The sequence below is a fragment of the Drosophila subobscura genome, chromosome dot, assembly GCF_008121235.1.
Source record: "Drosophila subobscura isolate 14011-0131.10 chromosome dot, UCBerk_Dsub_1.0, whole genome shotgun sequence".
NCBI classification, from domain to species: Eukaryota; Metazoa; Arthropoda; class Insecta; order Diptera; family Drosophilidae; genus Drosophila; species Drosophila subobscura.
This window is the reverse complement of record NC_048535.1, coordinates 806599-828803: the sequence shown is the minus strand read 5'-3', so window position 1 is coordinate 828803 and position 22205 is coordinate 806599. Positions and strand designations below refer to the sequence as shown.

The window sequence follows — 22205 nt, the reverse complement described above, 5'->3', positions numbered from 1 at the left end:
AATTCCGCTGGACTGGCAGCTTTGCCCACATTTGATTTTTTTGCGGTATTTTTTACGAGCTTTTGACTCTAAAAACTCAGTAATATCGAAAAACAATTACATATATCCTGGGTCTTTAAGTTGTTGTGTATTGGTGCATTAATTCGGCGTCGCTTAAGGTTTTGCTCATGAAAATCTATGTATGGTTGAGCAATAATAATATAATTAAGCGATTAAACGCTTTCTAATGAATAAATACTGTCATTACCAGATATACCGGCTTTTGTCGGTGTGCATTCTGTTGTTATATCTGACAAAAGCTGATTGCGCTAGCAGAATTTTTTTTAGCAGCTAGCTTTTGTCAGATAAACAATTTCTAGTCCGACATTTTTTTTATTTTCCAGCCCTTGTGGACAATTTTTGAAATTGTTTGATTGTTTTAATACCGAAAATACCAAATAAATAAAATTAATGTTTTAATGCCAAACAAATATTTCGATCAATATTATTGGTATTGATATTTTTGGTAAAAAATATTTATTTTCGATACCTAAATTTCAAATTTAATTTGCGGGCTAATATCTAATAATAATTTCAAATATCTTAAATCGACAACTTAAATGCTAGTTCCTGGGGTCCATCAAGCTCAACAAGATGCCCAGCACCCACCTTTGTATTTCGTTTGTAGAACGGGCGTTTTTTTGTAACCGTGTTTTGTTGCTTTGGCATAGGACTAAACCTATTTAGACTAAACACTAACGGGAACTGATCGTCTGGGAGGATGTATTGGATTGGAAGCTTAATCAGACCAATGATAGCTTTTTTTCTTGGTTATATTATGAACGCGTATTTATGTATGTATGTATGTACATACATATATACGTTTGTATGTATTGACGTGTAGGATGCACAGAGATGCCAAAACTTTCTATTAGTCTTTGTTCGTCGGCCATCGGTAAGAATTTTCAGTAAACGGAATATTTGGTTTGAATGTGCAAGCTTTTGTAGACCATTTTAAAGATTGACTAACTGTTTCCCAAACAAATATATAAAACTACAGTATCTTATGGAAATAAATAAAACTATCGCAGAAGGAGCTTAATATCTCCTAACTGAAAAATGAAGAAGTTTCACTTGGACGGATGTTTTTCGTTATTTGGTTCAAAAATATTTACATGTACAGTTAAATACATACTTATATGTACACACATATTTAATGTGCAAGTAGTGGGTGCTGTGTCTAATTAAATTTAAAAATATATTCATATGTACATACCTATGTATGTATGTATGTACATACAGAATCGTGTCACGTGTCGATAATCCCTCGGTGATATTCGGTAGAAGTTTTCGTTGAAGTTCTCTATAATTAAATCTACAAAACTGTATAATCCTAAAAATAGATTCACACACAAGACACCTAAAAATGATCATAAATAAATTCAGATGCACGGGTAAATTCAAGATGCAAAAATGGAATAAAAAAGAGTGTATATGTACATATGTATGTATGTGCACATACATATTTCTGTAAAACCAATTTTTTTAAGTGAATTCTTAAAAAATGCAAGTTTTCTTTCTGAATACATACACACATACATATGTACATGTACAAAAAAAAACATACAGCTGGGGCGGAAAAAATAGGACAGTTATAGCAAAGTTGAAAAGAAACGATTTCTTCAGATCCTTTTTAGATCTGTGGGATACATTTTTAGAAATTGGTTCCTATCTGCAGGAAGTGACAACTTTTTGAAGCAATAAAGACTGTTGTACCCATCAGGGCTGCTATTTTTTTCGCCACCTCTGTGTGTTATACACACATGCATGTATGTAGGTAGTGTAGGAGCTTAAGGAACTTTAGGAAATACATTTAAAATTATCTACCTATGTATTTATGTACATATGTACATACATATATGTATGTATGTCCATATATAAATAGCTATTCCATGAAAAGTGTAAACAATACAAAAATATTTCAGACTACAACATTAAACTATGAATTGGAGCTCTAATGTATAGCTCATGTGATAGAAGACGATACTCAATACAGGAGGAAAAAAGTCCAGGAGGATCCAAAATGCATTTACAGGAAAATCCCAGGTAACAGTTTATTTTGTCATCAATATATCGATAAAAAGAAGTGCACAGACCTTAAACTTCGAACCGAAATTTAGCAGACCATGTAACTATTTGTGGGAGCGTTTTCTGTTTTGTCCTGTCATCGAGCACCACGCATGCGCAATCCCCAATGACAGCTGGTGCTGGTCATACTTAGTAACAGTAACCACCAGACACAGCCCTCTCTTCTCTCTCATTTCCTGAGCGCTGCTTGGGGCTGCTTTGTCACGAATTCGATTAGACGACGAAACTTTACTGGGAAGGAAAAGCAGTCAAAGCGTACCAATCGATATGTGTATTTTATTACCGTGAAAATTTTTAAATTGCAAACGGACGACTCTTTCCTTCTAAAACTGAAAAAACAAAGTCTCCTGATTTGTGCTTGTGTGTGTGCTTTAAATGAGACTTGGAAAAATCCTTCGCACGACGAGAATTTCAACGAGAGTAGATAATTTTCCAGGTCTTGTTATACATAACCATTACGTGGACGCGTGGTATGTACTATGTATTGATGTACGTTAACATATGCATGATATCATCAGCATGTAGAATTGGAAGAAAAAAGTATTTTTAAGTCCTGCACACAATAATTTTCCCTACAATGTGCTCCGTTCCTATGACAGCAAACTCCAAGTGGGGAAGAATAATTGTTCTCCCACGCCTCGACTGCACTAAATGTACAAATATGTATGTATGTATCTATACATGTACATGTGTTTGCACATATGTACATATGTGCATAGCTAGATCCGGTGATTTTCTAGACTATACCTGAACTACTTGGTAGAAAAACACAGCTGTGTTGGTGGGATTTAAAAAAAAAATGAACATATTCTCTGTTGGAATAATGTTCTACACACAGAATATCCTTGTTTCAGAAACGACGAAAATGTTGCTGCGTCAGGAGATCATGATTCACATCAGCAACACCCGAACCAGGAGCAGTACATAAGTCCCAACCACAAAGGGATTGCCCACCCCAGCCCTAAGAATAACCACATTTTGCGGTTGCATCCACCACTGTCGAAACCACCACAACCGCCTCTCGCAAGAAATATTTTGCAAGGCCAAATCTTGCAGCGAGTCCAGCCGAGGACTGGCACGGCCACGGGCAGTGGTGTTGTTGTGGACACAGAAGCGTCAGAGGAGCACCGTTATCCCAATGTCTTGCAGCGATCGGCGACTTTACCAGCGAAGCATCGCTTAGGAGGAGTAAGCCGAGGCAGAGTGACTTTCAAAGTGCCATCTTCAAGAAATCCAGACCCTGCTCCAGCGCAGGTAGAAGAAGCAACCACAGCTGAAAAGGTCAGACACGCACTAGGAGTACCTCCAAAAGAGTCTTGCAAGATGACTTCCGAGGATCTTTTACAGCCGGGCCATGTTGTCAAGGAGCGTTGGAAGGTTTGTCGCCAATATCCGCATTTTTTTCTTTTCTGTGTTTACCATTTATGTACATACAAATTTAAATCGCTTTGTAACCTTTAAAGGTGGTTCGAAAGATCGGTGGCGGTGGTTTTGGTGAAATCTATGAAGGGCAAGACCTTATTACACGTGAACAAGTGGCACTCAAAGTGGAATCCGCAAGGCAGCCTAAGCAGGTGCTCAAAATGGAAGTTGCTGTTTTGAAAAAGCTACAGGGAAAGGAGCATGTGTGCCGTTTCATTGGATGCGGCCGAAACGATAGATTTAATTACGTGGTGATGCAACTTCAAGGAAAGAATTTAGCAGAGCTCCGGAGGGCTCAGCCGCGTGGTGCATTTTCGCTTAGTACAACACTTAGGTTAGGCTTACAAATTTTAAAGGCCATCGAATCGATACATTCTGTGGGATTCCTTCATCGTGATATAAAACCGGTAATCTAATTGCTTTTACCGGAAGAATCGAATTTGGATGTAATAACGATCGTATCTTTCTTCTTCTAGAGTAACTTCTCCGTCGGGCGTTTGCCCTATAACTGCCGGCGGGTCTATATGCTGGACTTTGGATTGGCTCGGCAATACACCACCGGCACCGGCGAGGTGAGATGTCCCCGAGCTGCAGCTGGCTTCCGCGGCACAGTTCGCTATGCATCCATCAATGCTCATCGAAATCGAGAAATGGGTCGTCACGATGATCTATGGTCACTGTTTTATATGCTCGTGGAGTTTGTTAACGGCCAGTTGCCGTGGCGAAAGATAAAAGACAAGGAACAAGTAGGCCTAACAAAGGAGAAATACGACCACAGAATTTTGTTGAAGCATTTGCCGTCAGATCTAAAGCAATTCCTGGAGCACATACAGTCTCTCACCTATGCGGACCGACCGGACTACGCGGTAAGCTAACTCTAGGACTTCAGTGGAATAGTGTTTGGAAAACTATAATAAATGTGTTTATCTTTCAGATGCTTATTGGACTATTTGAGCGGTGCATGAAGAGACGCGGCGTCAAAGAGGCTGATCCATATGATTGGGAAAAAGTGGACACTTCATCAATTGGCAACATCAATACAAGTGGCAACGCATTAGTGCCTGCCAAGAATGATTATATCCACGGAAATATAACACAAATGACAGTGGCTGCTTCTAACGCGAGCGGCACTGAATACGTAAGTCCATAGCTCAGTAACTTGCTATAAGTCTTTGTTTCAATCGGCGTAGCGAGTCTGTGCAATATAAATTTGTTACGTTTGGTTACAAATAATTCAATTACAAATTACTTATCCAAGTAAGAAAGAGGTGATCTGACTCTACACCATCCTTACAATTGTTAATGCTTGCTATTAATTGTTCCCTGTATGTTTTGTCGCATTTTCAAAAGGTTCGAAAGCGGACTGATGTTGATACCGCCCAGATAGCAGCGACAGAGCCTTTGCATATGAAAGATAAGGTATTTCGCCGACGCCGTTTAATTCGAAGGAGCGCAATATAATCATTTGAAATTGGTTAACAGGTTGACAGAAACTGCAATGCGACGTCATCAGTTCCCCAAGCACAGGCCAAAGCCGAGGCATCCGTACAGCATGGCAACCCAGCCAATAATCAAAATACCCTACCCAAAGTTATGTTTCAGCAGCAAAATCCACCACAGTCTGCCAACACCGCGATGGCTACGCCGAATCTCCCCAGTTCACTAATCAAGTCATCAATGGTTGGTGTTGGAAACCATGAAGCACCGATAAAGACACCACATTCAGTAATTCATGCGAAGAACTGCCAACCCCACAGCGGAACCGTATCCTTTTCTGCATCAAACCAAAACAACTCTGCTCCTGTCTATGTAAGAAGGCAATAGCAATAACCACAGTTACAGTTACGGTTCAATTCAGTTGCATTCAACTAATTTCTTACAGTATCCACATCTGGAAGATAAGTTTGCAGCCACTCAGCTATTGCAAACGAAGAAGACCGACGAGGGAGAGCGCAAAGGAGATGTTGATATAGAAGTCGCACTGATTGCAGTGGAATGCTCCCAAGACCAGAAGATCGTCGAGACAAATGTTTCTGAGGGTGTCCATAGAACACCACAGTGCGGCGGAGAGCAGCTGCCGCCATCGCAACCGAAAAATGTAAACCCAAGTGGCAATACTGATAAGCAACAGCAGCAACTGGAAGCATTGGCATCAGAAAAGTGCAGCGATAGCAAGCGATCTGTGGATGATCTAAAGTCAACCTATGGCCGCCTCCGTGTTCTTACAGCCCCACCTATGAGCGTGCATGATCTTACACTTGGTGGGGCCCAAAGCCAGCAAGGAGATGAACAGTCAGTAACACATGATCAGGATGCTTTAGTTTTCTGTGGAGGAGCAGGCGGAGGAGGAAGCACAGCCTCTAAGGTTGCCATATGCCAGCGCGGTCAGTCTTTTGGCATGGTTGGCGTACCGCCGGTCAATCGCCGTTCAGCAACATCCACCAATTTACGTCCGTCTTCCTCGGGTGCTGCTTCCAATTCGATTCAGCGTATAAATAGCGCATCAGCAGGTGCAGCTGGTTCAGGAACTGGCAGCAACACAGCCAGAAGCAGTGTTACCGGCGACCATTCAGTCACTCAGTTCGCATTGATAGACGATGAAAATGTGTCCGCATTACAACAGGTAACAAGGGGCGGAGCGCTCACTCTTGCTTCCCAATGGAAAAGTCAGTTTGATGACTCTGAGGATACTACCGATAACGAATGGAACAGAGAGCCACAGGTAAATTGGAATGTAAACTAATCATGAAAAGATGGGAGTTCTAGTTTCCAATGTCCAATGTCAGGGATCGCGTTCGGACTAACGATAAATGCTTAAAATGTCTTCCTGTAACATTAACAGTTTCAGTGCTAAACATGGTTGCGAATATCCTATTATTAATTGACTTTTAATAAGATACTAAAATTTGTGTGCATCCCATATCTTATATTCAACTAGGAAGATTGTTGTTTGTTTATTAATTTTTTTTGTACCAAAATTTAGTGGTACCTAGTCTAAGATAAACATGTGTAAAATATACAAACTACATTTCACCTCACAGTCGCAACCCAATTTGGATCAATTGATTAAGGGGGATGTTTCATTGCCACTGTTAAATGAAGCTGCAATCTTTTCCCTAACTGCCGTCGCTGATTCAACCAAGACACCAAAGACCCAAACGTCCCAAGACGCAAAATCCAGGCTGAAAAGGTGAGTCTTGAACCGATGGCTAATCAATACATACATATTTATAACCTTGGTATGTTGAAAGTGACCCAATGCTTTTAAATGTAAGTACATACATAAGTATGTACATATGTATCTACTACCCCACAAATTAAATCTGTTCTCGAGGAGAACGGCAATCCGAGTGATTATACGCATACTCCCTTCCCAGTCCGTCTGTGCTTTCCTCTCTTCTTTGCCTTTTAACAGAAAGAATCAGTGGTAAATGCATCCCCAGATGTGAGTTTCAGTGTTTGGGCATCAACAGGATCGAAATGTACTACATTTTGATTTTCACCAGAAAGCTTTATTGTTTTCATATGTATGTATGTAGATTCAATTACTATTGTTAAAATGAATAATATTGAAAACTCACCGACCTACCATATAATACTAGAAATCCTGTTCAGAGCATGTAGGAAAATGAAGGTAACATATTTGGCGCCCCAAAGAGGCACGAATATCCAGATCGAAGTCGCTGGGTTAACACTGAGCACGCATACTGTGTACATACAGTACATACACACATACATATGTACATAGCTGTGTTCATAATTTTTTTTTTTTTTTTGAGCCGTGTTTTAACTTTTTTTAAGATCTGTCTTTTGCAGACAATTGTTAAATTTCCTCTTTGGGTACTTGGCAATTTTATTTCAGTTATCTTATAATTATGTTATTATGAATAGTTTTGTTAATTTCTAGCTGCTTAGTTCCAGGGGAGGTCTTAAGTCTTCTTGTGGTTGTGCTGTTGTCCAGCAGGCCAAAAGCTAGGTTGTTATCGTGCTGGTACAGACGTGTGAGGTACCTGGTGCTACTCTCAGTGATCACTTCCGTTACCCACGGTATGTTGAGGACACTGTGGATTGTGGCATTGTCGTGATGAATATGTGCGTTACCGACAATTCGGAGGGCTTTATTTTGGAAAATTTGTATGATCCGCCGGTTACTTGGTTTGGCAGTTCCCCACAGTTGTATGCCGTATGCCCATATGGGTTTAATGATCGCCTTGTAGGCCTTGTGGCAGCTTCGACCGCAGGTTGAGTTTACTTTTGCGGCCAATCAGCCAATAGAGTGTCTTCAGCATGTCATCCGCCTGCTTTCTTTTCTTAAGCAGGTGAGCCCTCCAGGTTAGCCTCCTGTCTAGTGTCATGCCAAGGTATTTCGGCGTTTCTTCGTCCGGGATAATGACCCCTTCCAGGTATACAGCTGGACAGTTACCCGGCCTTAACGCGAATGTGGTGGCTGTGGACTTATCGTCGTTGACCGCGATGTTCCACCTCCTCTGCCCGTTGTTGACTAAATCCAGCTCTGCTTGCATTATTTGAGAGGCCTCGTCCGGTGTATCAGCGGTGGCTACGAATGCTGTGTCATCAGCGTAGGTGGCGATAAGTAGGTAGGGGCTCTCAATCACTGGCAGGTCTGCAGTGTAAAGATTGTAAAGCAGTGGGCAGAGCACACTGCCTTGGGGGACGCCAGCTCTGATGCTCTTCAGTGTTGAGCTCGCATTTCCGCATTTCACCAAGAATTGTCTGTCAGCCAAGTATGAGGCAAGGAACGCGTAGTGGGCCTGCGGTAGATTCCTCCTGATTTTGAAGAGTAGCCCGGTGTGCCAGACTCGGTCAAATGCCTGTTTAACATCAAGCATTACAACACTCTGTATTATTTTACTGTATTTCTTGCACTCAAAAGCGTCCAGGATACGTTGGACGATTCTGTGGCATTGCTCCGGGGTTCCATGACCACGCCTGAAGCCAATCTGGTGATCGGGGATCAAATTAGCATTAGAAGCGTTGTAGATGTAGATGACAGAAGAAGATAAAGAAAAAATGTTCAATTTGAAAACAACCGCTAAAGTACAGCTGTAGTACTGCGTACAGGGTATAAATAGAAGCGTCTCACACGTCCCTTCTCGTTTTTCATGAAATCGAAAATAAAGACGAATCTCAAATTAGGTTATGTTTCATGTTCTACTTGTTTCTTGAATTTTAATATATAGATTTTAATCATTATTAGATTCGATTTAGATTTTAATTAATAACGGACTTGCTGAAATAATAATGGATTTGGTATTCCTCCATAAGATTTCGCTGAGATTTCGGTCCAGGGACTGAGCTGGACATTGTAAAACGTCGATTTGTTCTGATGAAATCTAATTTTTATCAAGATTTCCTGACTGTTTCAGATGATTATCCTTAAAGGATCGTTTTTAGAAGCATGAATGTTATATTTCCTCGCTATTTTAAAAGGGCTAGGGCTCATAAAGCCCCTTGATCCCTTTTTATGATTTTGGGTGGAAATCGGATTTCTGTGAATGCAAAACATATTCTTTGGAGCCTATCTGTCCAAATTATATAACTTTACTCTCAGCAGTAAAAAGAATTTTTCTTCACTCTGATACAGACCCGATCACATGGGTTTTGGGTAATTTAAGTCGTGCACCCATGTGTCGTATTACGATGAGCGTAGCTTTCTTGCATCTTTATAATACGTAATCATTTATCTATTAACTATCATATAACTGACAGAGCGATATTCCTTTTTTTTCATTATTCATTTTCATTTTGAAAGCTTGGTTCTGCCTTCAACCATCTTCGACCATCCTCCAAAACATATGTATGTTTTTCGCATACAAAATCAATTTTCCGGGGTTTTCTTCTACCTAAAATTAAGAGCACATTAAGCTTAGTTTTTAAGTGCACAAAAACTTCTGATTTCAGTTTTTTTTTTAAATCTTAGGTCTCCTCTAGTGGACCGAGCCAAGGTTTCATTTACAGTGTCAAATTCCACCCCGTCCAGTAGGTTATATTTGTTTTTGCACATTCTCTCATTCACACTCTGCTTCGCGCAGTGGCAGAGGCCTGCGCCTCTGACACATCTCTGTCTCTGCCGCGCTTCTGGCCTGACTCTGCAGTGTGTTGCGCTAGGGGAGGGTGGCGAGCTAAATGATCGTGTTGGCGTGAGTAGTGTTGTTGATGTAGATGACAGATGAAGAAAAAATGTACAATTTGACAAATAACCGCTAAGGTGCAGATGTAGGACTGAGTGCCTGGTATAAAAGTTGTGACGCGTAAGAAGCGTCTCACACGTCCCATCTCGTTTAGATTATTTTCCATTTTTATAAAATATTTGCACTACTATTTTTATGAACAGCCGTTTTCATGGGTATTTGTTAAAAATCACGAAAAACAAAAAGATCACTTGTTTAATTTGAATGATGGAAAGTGTCTCAAAAAAGCTTTGAGTGTTATAGGAGCTGCAGTAACATTATTACGAACACAGTGTACATATGTATGTATTTTGTATGTTGTATTATTTTATTCCCATTAACAATTATCTGCTAATTATGGACTAGGAATAAATATAAATTAAATATAGGTACAGGAGACGAAGGAAAGATTTACAAATTTGCTTAACTAAGGTGATGGTAAATGTTATCTACAATCTTTTCAAAGGAAATGTATCTACTATGTACATATCTACTTAGAAGTATATACCATATATAATAGATACGCATAGTTTACGCATAGGAAAGTCTTCCATTTGCGCATTACAGAAGGGACTGTTATACCTTGGATCGGTTATAAATATGTATATTATTTTAGTAAAAATTTCAATGTATTTTATTGGTTTAGAGTACTATTTCTGCGAATGTTGATTTCCCCTATCATAGATATACACTCAACATAGCCGGGATCGAGAACTACGACACGTTGAAAATCTCTTTACCGCACTGCTGGTCCGACCCTGCAATGGGAAATTTATTACGTAAAGACTTAGAGCCACCGGCTGTGCAGCAAGCCGCTTTTGACAATACAGTAAGCATCTGAAAACTTTATATTTTGCGGCTTTGTGGTCGCTCCTAGAATAAGTTAATGGTTACATTCATATATCAGTATACTAATTAAAAGAGTCCTGCATGCACCAAACCAAGATATGTACACTCATATCCACGTTCCGGAAGACATTTTAAGCATCTTCTTTAGCATCGTAGTACACACCCGTGTTTGTATTCACTGGAACTAATACAAGCACAGGATACGTAAAATTTAAAAGGTTGAGTTAGAAGTGGTGAGAAAAACACTGACATGAACGCCCGCACCATCCGCTTCGAGAACTAAAGCACCCCTTGGGCATTCTTTTCATTTTATAGGTATATCGAATGGATATAGCCAGGAATGTTTGCGTGCGAGAAACATTCTCGGAAATCACCCCGCTAGGACAGCCAAAACCTTCTGTTTCTATCGTTTCGCAGGCGATATTGCCGTCATCATCTAAAGATGATAATGTTGCGTTTCAGTCGAATAGGTCAAATGAGAGCAAAACCAAATCGAAACATCGAAACAGCCTTCCGAATGTGTCATTAGCCGACATTTTTGACGAGCAAAAGGCACAACAACCAAATTATAGCTCTTTGGTGGGCAATAACGCGGCTCAGCCTTGGTGTGTTCAAACCACATCTTTCCAGAGGAGTAATTTGCCTGTGAGTGAAGAGATCCAGGATAACAATGGTTGTGTTAGTGGGCGTCTGGAAATTCGTGTCATTCCCAAAGGTATGCAAATAATATACATTTCTGGGCATCCAGGAATGCAATCCAATTGCACCAACTCGATTTTATCATCTTTTACTATATGCAATCAGGGTCAACATTATTATACAATTCGTTTGATTTTTGCTTTCAGAATCCTCACATTTGGATGAATCTGTTTACTATGATGCGCTGGCAGCTGCTGTTAAGATGACTCCAAGTACAACTAGCCAAGGCATTGCTATTAAAATTCAAGGCCAAGATTCTAGTGATAAGGTGCTAATTAACTGTGATGAAATAAAAGCAACAGCAGCAGCAGCAATGAAAGCTTCCTCTCCGAATGCAATCAATAATTATAAAGTACCAGCCGACAAAGCACCCAACGAGCCGTGTCGCCTCAGTTCCCATGTGGTGGATTCCATCAAGCTAAAGCTGAATGGAAATAGCGAAATATGTAACATAAAGGAACAGGCTTTGGCAAAAACAGGTGATTTAGATACTCAAATAACACGGGTGAGTTGCGGCCAGGGTGGAGCCGAAGGTGGCTGTGAGCCAACGCTTTTGGCACCCAGCAAAATACCAGTGCGCCAATCAAAATGTGCTTCATGGGCTGGTGCTGATACTGCCACAAACGCATCATCGCCAATCGGGTCCTTGGCAGGACAGCATCTTATCCAAAAATATCTACCATTTGACATGCCCAATTGTATAATGGACGCTATTCCTGTTCGCCACGACGTATACTCTGGTGTTTTACAGAATCCTCCTAATAATACGGACCTAACACCAGGTTTGTTTCCTTTACGGTGTGGACTTTGCCTACCAACTAATTGATCAATGACAATACGAGCATCTGCTGCACGATGCATGTATTTCCTGAGTTATAACATGTTTCAAGATTCGAATGGTTTTATTGAAGTTGTGTTGAGATTTATTCAACTATTCAGTTACGATTACTAAGTATGTGTGGTATTTTAGTTTCACCGTTTATTGTTTTATGCGTTTATCTATGTAGAAGATTGTATGTATATTTCCCTCATACATATGTTATTAAAACTAGAGCGTCTCCCTATTTGAAGTAATAATGCTTTTTATGTTGAATTGCAAGAGCTGGCCATGTAACTACCTATTCAAGCGCGAGTTCTGTTTTATTTTCTAATGTGTTTTTCTTTCGCTTCCAACCATCTCATTTAGGACTACGACGGCGGCGAGAATCCGCTGAAGGAAAGTACATAACCGACCCAACGCAATTACAGCTAAGATTTCAACGTCCTAGGTCCCGCACTTCCAGTCGGTAGGTTTTTATCAATTTGAAATACATTTCTTCGTCTCTATAATGGTCACATACATTCATATTCATGTATAACGTTTAAGAACTCGTGGCATACCCACAGCAATGTTAGGAAATTTTGATGATCAATCTACTGATCTCAGTGAAGAAAAGGCTGGAACTATTGGAGCCCACTTTAATACAAAGCAATATGAAGAATCGAACTTAAACAATATCACATGGAGTGAAAGTTCAACAGATCAACAAACTAAGAGTAACATCTCGCCGCCACCGGGGGAGCCCAAAATAGAAAATAGTGCGCGCCTTCGTCGCTATAGGCATAACATAGAATAATTGACATTCTCAGTAGTAATACTACTAATACTAATTTGGCCCCAGGACTTATTTCGAGATCTACCATTTTCTTAAAAGAGTCCATTGACAGGACGGCAATGAGTACAGTTCACAAATATTGGCTCCTACATACATACATACATACATACATACCAATGTATGTAAGTTATCAAAATTGTGTTCGACCTGCATAGACAAACTTTATTTATTTTCTTTTGCTATCTATGAACAATTAAATCAAATACTTTTCTTAGTTCGGACTAAAAATAACAAAGTTTTCTCCCATGTCTACTTCATGGAAAAGTAACCAAACCAAAATATAATGAAAATATTAAAATAAGCTTTAAAAGAAACGCCTAACTCCGTTATTTATACATAGAATCAAAATATATTGATCGACTAAGAACTATCGCACCCGTACACCTGTAACTCACAATTAATGAGGCCCATTAACGATAAACGACATCTAATTATCTCCGTATTTAATACTTACAAATTTAATTGTGAATGTTTCAAGTCAAGGATGTATTATAATAAATTTTCAAATAAAATCATTGGTAGGTGAATTTCAGTTATTAATAAATTAGTTTATACTTTGTTATTTAGTTATATGTATGTTTTGCAAGAGCGTTTAACTCTACCTATGGAGTTTTCGTTGCAATTTTAATTCCAGTGATGTCAGTTTGTAAAAATGTGTGACCTTGATGTTCACCATTGACCCGATAAGTTTCGCTCACCTTTCACATTACACAAAGTGTTTTCTATGGAATTAAGTTTTTGTTGTTTTTTTCCAAGGTGTTTTTTCTATCACATTTTAATTTATTCAATATACGTACGATCAGTTTTTCTTTATTGTAAATATTAACGCTATTATCTTAAATGTAATAGTTGAAAGTAACCTCAATAAAATGTAATTTTTAATTAAAAATTAAATATAAGTGTTTCTATTGTCCATAAGAAAACAATGTATGTATATCTTTCATTTCAATTTTTGCTCGACCCGCTTCCAGGTTGGCAAAAAAAAAAAGGCAAATAGTTGTACCCTTACGACTCGACAAGCCAACATCACTAGCATTGCTACTAGCTAGCATCTGGACGTGAATTATCTCTTGAAGGGCTCTCTGAAATAATAAAACGAAACATAAACAAATTTAAGTTAATTAGGATATAAAATCTTCAGCAAAACACGTGGAGGAAAGCGTGACAGACCTCACCAATATACATTTTTTAACAAATAATATATTTTTAAAGGATTCGTACTAGGCATAAATAATATTTATAAAATTATGCTAAAATTTCTTGCCTTCAATTTGCCAATTTCAGTACGAAGAGTTATGATTTTGGTTTCCCCATGACCTATGATTCCTTTCAATGTATCGACTTCATGCTGAAGTGAAGTGATGAGTTCATCATAGCTCTTTGGTATATTCTTTTCGATACCAATCCTTGAACGCAGGCACAAGGATTTTTTCCTTATCTGTAAAATAGGCTTGCGTTGTCAGTGTAAACATTTTTAAATACATTCGCACTGACCTGGTCCCTCAAAGTCGCATCTATATGAATGCTTGAAGTTTTCCTTATTAAATCACAAGAACTTCTGAAGTTGGTTGTCCCTAAAATGCCACTTTGCGCCAAAAATTGTTTGGCTCCATCAATTCCAGAATTCAGTGATTGTATATCTTGACTCTGTTCTCTCGACTCAAACGCATCTCTGTTTTTTGTATCAGAAGAAATATAAGAATTTCCACTTGAATATAAACCTAGAGCATCAGTTAGATATCTGCCTGTGCTTTCCGTAGTATCCACGTAGTATTTCCGATTGTTAGTTGCACAGATAAAGCTCTTGTCAGGATACGAAAGCGACTTATATTCCGTGCGTTGGCCTTGTTTTAGCTCCTTCGGAAGTCGATTGTTTGCCTGAAGTGTTCCTGGCTTGCAATCAAATGTCAAGGGCTCGTTTCGACACGAAAGATTCCACTTATACATTTTCGAGCTATTTCCACGTACTTAGAATCTGTGACAGACAAGTCACAGTTACATCTGTTGTTTAAAATGTCAAATAGGGGATCTATGTTGTGCAGAGCATGATACAAAGTTCTTGGCTATCTGATCCGAAGGCATTTGTACATATGTATGTATGGTTAAACACCTTATAAAATAGCTCAATAAACTATCATCTTCATATTCATCTTTGCACATTTTATGTATAAGCACATACATATGTACATATGCATTGCCGCGGAATATTCAGAAAAAAGATTTTTTGTGGCCGCAGCTAAATTTGAGAGTAATGTTGAGTATGCATGCTTATTCCATCCCATTGTTATCAGAAACGGATCACCCTTCCATTCAGCCTGTATATAAAAAATTGATTCAGATCAAAACATTTTTTTTTAGAAAGGGAGAGGAGTCGTACGTCACAACTTGTATACTTTTATATATGTACATACACAGCTGACCCGGCGAAATTCGCACCGCCTAACAGTCAATGAATGTCGTGTTAATTTTTAGCTGAACTAATTTAGGTTTTAATGAACTTAAAACAATGGTACAAAATAATATGTTTATATAGATAGAAACAAAAAAGTACCAACTTGATAGCGCGTAATTTCATCGTTGGTATTGGATGTTTGGATACCAAAAAAAGACATGTCGCTACCTTTCGTGACATATTTGCAAATGTATTTAATTGACTGGACCGAATTGCAATCACTTGGCATGCGCTCTAAAGCAGTCTTGAACAGCCTGACCAATGCATGATGTTCATTAAGCATTTGCTGCAGATCTTGGAGAATTGCTTGCCGACACGTGAGCATGCCACGTACAATTGACCATGAAAAAAACATGCATTTTCCAGATTGAGGCCACAAATAGTCAATGATTGGCCCTGTGATTTGTTGATCGTCATGGCGAAGGCAAGACGAATCGGGAATTGAATTCGTTTAAACTCAAAGGGCATATCCGTTGGGATCATCAAAATCCTTGGAATAAGAACTTCCTCATCTTTAAAGTTTCCTTTAAGTATCGACGCGTGAATCACATTGCTCATCAGTTTTCTTATCACCAAACGCGTTCCATTACACAGTTTTGGTTGCTTTAAATTTCTAAGCATGATGACTACCGAGCCAAGGAGTTTATTCAGTTGGATAATTACTGGCTTCTTCTTCGTTTGTTACACAGTCGATAGATTTGAATGAACACAGAGTACCTACGATTTGATTTTGAATTATAAGATTGAGGTCATCTACATCTGTATTTTTACAATGATATCCGGGAATACTTTGTTGATAAGCTCGTCTTTTCATGATACGAAATTGCAAAAATTTGGAGGAAATGAAATCAAACCGCTCGATTTGTCAACAGGAACACGGCCCTTACCGATAGTCAGCAATTGCTTCGAGAAATCATCAGCAGATAGATCGTTCAATAATGCAACTCTCATATTTACAGACAGTTGAAGTTTACATATCGCCACAGATTTGATGCTTTGAAGCAAGCGTTTATTTCGTCGGCAGCAGTAGATCTTGGAATGACTGGTAGTGGTTGTCGGAAATCGCCAGATAATAAAATCATTGCATCACCAAAAAATCTCGAGTCATTGCGCAGATCTTTTACTGTTCGGTCTAGTGCTTCCAATGCGCGTTTGTGCGCCATTGTGCATTCGTCCCATATGATGATTTTTGATGCTACTAAAACTTTGGCCATTGCGGAGTTTTTCGAAATGTTACATGTCGGTTGTTCAGTAGTTTGAAGGTTTAATGGCAATTTTAACGCTGAATGAGCCGTACGGCATCCGTCTAACAATGTGGCCGCTATTCCAGAAGAAGCAATTGCTACCGCAATTTCGGATCTCGCACGTACAGTGGCCAAAATCAATGACATGAGGAATGTCTTCCCAGTTCCACCAGGGGCATCCAAAAAAAATAAGCCGCCATTTGCATTATCAATATAGACTTCCCTCTGCTCAGGATTCAACAGAGGTACATTCGTTTGAACTGAGTGGATTAGTTCATGTGGATCATATTCAAGTTCACGTTCCAATTCTCTATTAAATGCGTCATTCATTCCGCGATCTGGCGCTGGCATTCCTAACCTAACTAACAAACTGCCGCACATGAGGTAACACATATCTTCGATCAAGAGCAAAGTCTGGTTGTGGATCTCCTCATTCACCTCAAGATCGTAATTTCTTGAGCTGACGCCAGTTCGATGTAAAATATCTTCTGACATGTTATCTTTGTATTTGTTCCACAGGTCACGTGGGTTCGATGGGAAGCATGTTGAAATGATGATAGCAAATAATGTGCGTATCTGACTTGGATATGCAGAAATAATTGCTTCAGCGATTGTCGTGTCCCAATGAGTATCGTTTTCAAGCAAATTTAGCTCTTGACATGCTGCACGAAATGTGGGGCACACGATACCATTAACAGTTCGCAGTGATTCAAATGATGTTGGCCCTCGAACATGTACCAGCAACAGCAAATAGAAACATTCATCATTCTTCGGATGAACTGTGTAAATACGACCAAGAGCATCAGTAGAACGCATATCTGGATGACCAGGAACTGCATCGCCTTGCTTCCGACGTTAAAATTTCTTCGATGTAGCGTTCCAAGTTTAATAACGTGGCATTTCTGAGTAAAGCAAAGTTCGTGCGAACGATCGCTTTGACAAATCGCAAAGAAACTGGCCAGTGTTGTCGCTGGAGGTGTTTCGGCACGTTGAGCAGCATTCGACGCTGTGAAATATACTCTCTGACCGTTCTCTAGATGCACCCCCAAATGTAAAACAGTGGGATGACGTTCGTGAATAGGGAATGAAAACATACGCCAAATTGCTTCATTGCAGTTTACATATCTACCAACTTGATAGCGCGTGATTTCATCGTTGGTATTGGATGTTTGGATACCAAAAACCGCCATGTCGCTCCCTTTCGTGACATATTTGCAAATGTATTTAATTGACTTGACCGAATTGCAATACTCAACATTACAATGTGCTTTGAATGTTTTGGAAAGAAGTGGCGAATATGGAACAATCCAACTGTTGTCAACTACGAAATCGTTTCCTTTCACTTTAGTTGTGACAGTTCTAACATTATCATCGAGCGATCGACGCCGATACAATGGATAACCATCGTTGCCTGTAATGGTCTCTGCCGTCAATTTTCGTGGATACCGTTTGGAACACTTGCCGTCGACCATGCACGGTGCTTGTCGGTTGATAGTGCCACACGGTACATGAAACGATTGAATACATCCAGCATCGAGTATTCCCAAAGACGTGTTGCTTAACAATGTAATTAGTGACCGAATTTTTTGCCTGAAAACACATGCGGTGATGTCGTGTCGATCACTTGATGTTTGTCCGGGAAGCAGCAATTGAATCATTTCTATCCATTTTGGATTACATGTAAATGTAATGAACAGATCTGGCCGACCATAATGACGAACATATGTCATTGCATCTTGCGCATATTCATGCAAATGACGCGGGCTACCTATGTATGTCGCCGGTAAAATAGTCAATCGACCAACATTTTCTGAATCTCCTTCTGTGCCAATTGCATCGCGTAAATGGATATACTCTTCCGAACGCAATTTAGCTTGATTCAACCGAATGAAAGTCAGGCGCTCCGTTTCGATTTCGCTGGGAAAGATTACATCTTCTAGGACGCGGCATTGTTAGTAATATGATTTATACAAAATTAAATTAATTTAAATTAAATTAATTAATTAATATGATTAAACAAATACAAATGAACAACAAATGAACTTTTTAGACAAATTCCTGAGCACACACATGATGTCTTCTGAAAAAAATAAAGTTTTGGCTTTAAGGCCGCAACAAACAGGCCATAAGTTGTTTTTAAGATGTTCTGCTACTCGAGACGGAAACAAATCCAACAAATCAAAAACCATGGCAATCGGTCCAGCCGTTCTCGAGTTATAAGTGTTGTAACAAATACGACTTTCTTTTATACATATACTAGATAGATAAAAAGATATGTATGTATAAATGTATGTACATATATAAAAGATGTTCTAGATGTAATTTCTCCATTCTGTCTATAATAATGATCAAATCTCGTCTTAATTCAGGGATATGATAGATATGCCTGCTCCCCTACCGGACACCATTTCTCCGCTTCGAACCAAACAAACTTTTCTTGACAGATTTGGGTCTATGAACAAGCTTTATAATTATTATACCCGGTACTCGAAGAGTAAATAGGGTATATTGTATTTGTGCGAATAACGGTTGTATGTAACGCACAGAAGGAAACGTTTCCGACCCCATAAAGTATATATATTCTTGATCAGCATCAATAGCCGAGTCTATGTCTGTCTGTCTGTCTGTCTGTCCGACCTGATGAGCGCCTAGTGCTCAGAGACTATAAGAGCTAGAGCCACCAAATTTTGCATCCAGACTTCTGTATGCTCACACTGTTACAAGTGTATTTCAAAAATGAGCCACGCCCCCTTCCGCCTCCGCAAAAGGGCGAAAACCTCCCAAATCTAAAATTTTAAAGAAAGCAGAAAACTAAAAACCCTATTCCGTAGGGAATGGCCTTATCTATCAGATCACCAAATGGGGATACGATTGGATCATTATTATAGCCACAATGAAGAAATTAATTTGCAGTGGCCAAACCCACCCCGTCCCGCAGCATTCACACTCTGCTTCGCGCTGTTTATGGCCTCTGCCCCTGACACGTCTCTGCCTATGCCTCTGCCTCTGCCGCGACTCTGCAGTGTGTGTCTATAGGGGAGGGTGGCGAGCTAAAGGAGCGTGTTGGCGTGAGCAGTGTTGTTGATGAAGATGACAGATGAAGAAAAAATGTAAAATTTGACAAATAACCGCTAAGGTGCAGATGTAGTACTGAGTGCCGGGTATAAAAGTTGTGACGGTTAAGAAGCGTCTCACACGTCCCTTCTCGTTGTTTTCTATGGCACATCTTTTTTTACGGGTTTTGCATATGTACCATATTTTCGACCTTTTTGGGGGATTTACTATTTACTCTTTTTTTGTAGGGTATAACAACGCAAATATTAAACTAAAATGTTTGAGGTCAGTATAATAAGATAATGTACATTTAATTCCCAAAAACCGAAATCTATAAAAAAAATCTAGTTTTGCTTCGAAGCGTAAAAACGCTGTTTCATAGTGCGATTTAACCTGAGTAGATTGAGCCGATTTCGTGGGCGTTTGTCAGAAATGCAACAAAAGGAAAAACAAATTAGCAACACCTATCTAAAAAGGAATACATTTACACAGGCATATCTTATAACGGTAAGGGACGTGTGAGACGCTACTCAGTACTCAGTACTATATCTGTACCTTAGCGTTTATTTATTTTTTTTTCAAATTTTACATTTTTCCTTCATCTGTTATCTATGTATGTACATCTACACCACATCACTTCTCACGCCAACACGCTATTTTAGCTCGCCCCCTACCCTAGAGCCGCACACTACACAAAGCAGAGTGTGGATGAGAAAAAAAAAAGCTGCGGGACGGGGTAGGTTTAGCTCATAAAGAAACTATATAAGGAGGTCTCGTCGGCAAAAAATAGGGAAACGTGCGAGTGAACGGGCTCTCGCTGTAAGTGTGAGGGCAACGGCAATGGAGTGTGCTGATTAACCATTTGAAGGCAATGTGAAAAAACATAATACTTGTTTCATAATTTAAATTTTAATAGTTTGCCACAGCTAAACAAGCAAACGAGCACTGAGAATTAGGAGAACCAGCGAGTAACTCTGCCACCAACGAGATCTCCTTTTATATGTAGTTGCTTCATGGTTCAGCTACTGCAAATTAATTTCTTCATTCTGGCTATAATAATGATCCAATCGGATCACAATTCTGTGATCTGATAGATATGTATAGACCTTTTTTACGGAATATCGTTTTTTGTTTTCTTTTATCTTCAAAATGGGGGCTATGGGAGATTTTAGCCCTTTGTGGCGGCGGAAAGGGGCGGGGCTCATTTTTGAAATACATATGTAACAGTGGGAGCGTACAGAAGTCTGGATGCAAAACTTGGTTGTCCTATCTCTTATGGTCTCTGAGTACTAGGCGCGCAAAAGGACTGACAGACGGACAGACAGACATGGCTCTATCGACTCGGCTATTGATGCTGATCAAGAATATGTATATGTAAATATGTATACATATACTTTATGGGATCGGAAACGTTTCCTTCAGTGCGTTACACAAATAAAATATGCCCTATTTACTCTTTGATTACCGGGTATAAAAAAAATCAGTAAGGAAGATCGCTGCACTCAGCTTACCCTCTAGCATCAAACAACCATTTTGAGTTGTTTGAGTTGCACACGCTATGTACTGAACTTTGTATATATTTACTACACGTGGCTATACCATAATTGGCCTTGGAGTTCGACTTCCAGTTACAAAGACTATAACACTATGAATCTCGGTGGGTTGAAGTGCGAAACAACGTCATAATTAACTGATAACAAAATTGACCCTTTTATATTCAAACACATGTACATACGCACATATGTATCTATGTATGTACAAATGTACAATGTATGTAAATAGAAGACGACGAAGTTGCGTTGCGGAGAAGCACTCAAGCAGACGGAACTTCTCAATGCTACGATACGCTTGGTGGTCACATAAAATTAAAGGTTGAACAAATTTTGTTAAAATTATTATTTATTACCAGAACCGAATTCTTTTATACTTATATACTAAACAATAGGGCTGGGAAAAAATCGATTCAAACATCGATTTCATCGATTCTTTGGTTTTGGTGTAAAGATCGATTAATTCTTTTTATCTCAAAAGTTTTTCAATGATAATTTAAAGATAGAATATGCCGCCTAGCCCTCAAAAATATTGCCAAATATACCCCATCTCATTTTTAAAGTATACCATAAATACACCGAGGAAAATCATATTCCCCGATTTTGACAATCTCTTTAATATTACTAGCAAGCTAAGAAAGTATACACATATATTTTTAGTCTTGAGCCTAGTACTCAGATCGAAAAACACGCTTGCTAGCAAACTGTGCGATATATTTTGCTAGCAGCAGAGTGTGACCAGAGGTTAAAACCGCATTCCGCACGGTTACACTTCTCAGGCAGCTGTGTTGTTTTGTTTACCTTTTTGATAATGTGTGCAAATTGAACAATACTAAATAATATATAATAATAAAACAATGAATGCAAAATGGATCCATGCAAGAGATTGCTTTTAGTGGTATTGGCGGTTCTTGCATGATCGGAGGAGGAGGGCAATCGAAAAAAGCGTTGACAACTTTGAG

The 22205-nt window shown here is 39.2% G+C and overlaps 2 protein-coding genes across 5 annotated transcripts; one reads left to right on the top strand and one right to left on the bottom strand.

The window, feature by feature from the left end:
- The first annotated feature begins 1972 nt into the window (after positions 1-1972).
- On the top strand, positions 1973-13651 carry LOC117902953 (tau-tubulin kinase homolog Asator). 3 transcript variants are annotated; one of them, XM_034814580.1, is made up of 14 exons: positions 1973-2085; positions 2982-3504; positions 3591-3956; positions 4026-4415; positions 4484-4687; positions 4900-4968; positions 5032-5358; positions 5432-6271; positions 6591-6739; positions 10425-10569; positions 10905-11304; positions 11435-11767; positions 12475-12574; positions 12655-13651. In XM_034814580.1, the coding sequence occupies exons 1-14, from the start codon at positions 1997-1999 to the stop codon at positions 12902-12904; spliced, it is 4185 nt and encodes a 1394-aa protein (XP_034670471.1). In that variant the 5' UTR covers positions 1973-1996; the 3' UTR covers positions 12905-13651. The 3 variants fall into 3 exon arrangements, with proteins under 3 accessions (XP_034670471.1, XP_034670470.1, XP_034670469.1); XM_034814578.1 differs by having other exon boundaries at positions 1974-2085; positions 11435-12070; XM_034814579.1 differs by lacking the exons at positions 6591-6739; positions 10425-10569 and having other exon boundaries at positions 11435-12070; positions 12655-12904.
- A 151-nt stretch (positions 13652-13802) lies between these two features.
- Positions 13803-21617, bottom strand: LOC117902956. Of its 2 annotated transcripts, XM_034814593.1 has the most exons (5): positions 21600-21617; positions 14643-15258; positions 14438-14612; positions 14208-14381; positions 13803-14025 (listed from the first exon to the last, which is right to left on the bottom strand). In XM_034814593.1, the coding sequence occupies exons 2-5, from the start codon at positions 14888-14890 to the stop codon at positions 13849-13851; spliced, it is 774 nt and encodes a 257-aa protein (XP_034670484.1). In that variant the 5' UTR covers positions 14891-15258; positions 21600-21617; the 3' UTR covers positions 13803-13848. The 2 variants fall into 2 exon arrangements, with proteins under 2 accessions (XP_034670484.1, XP_034670485.1); XM_034814594.1 differs by lacking the exon at positions 21600-21617 and having other exon boundaries at positions 14643-15275.
- Between the last annotated feature and the right edge of the window lie 588 nt (positions 21618-22205).

Excerpts from the sequence above, each read along its gene's own strand:
- LOC117902953 (XM_034814578.1), top strand. The coding sequence starts at position 1,997 with ATGTATAGCTCATGTGATAGAAGACGATACTCAATACAGGAGGAAAAA. Across the intron at positions 4,416-4,483 it reads CGGACCGACCGGACTACGCG|ATGCTTATTGGACTATTTGA; the intron begins GTAAGCTAACTC and ends TTTATCTTTCAG. Across the intron at positions 11,305-11,434 it reads AATTCGTGTCATTCCCAAAG|AATCCTCACATTTGGATGAA; the intron begins GTATGCAAATAA and ends TTTTGCTTTCAG.
- LOC117902956 (XM_034814593.1), bottom strand. The coding sequence starts at position 14,890 with ATGTATAAGTGGAATCTTTCGTGTCGAAACGAGCCCTTGACATTTGAT. Across the intron at positions 14,613-14,642 it reads TTATATTCAAGTGGAAATTC|TGCGTTTGAGTCGAGAGAAC; the intron begins TTATATTTCTTC and ends AAAAAACAGAGA. Across the intron at positions 14,382-14,437 it reads ATGCGACTTTGAGGGACCAG|ATAAGGAAAAAATCCTTGTG; the intron begins GTCAGTGCGAAT and ends CCTATTTTACAG.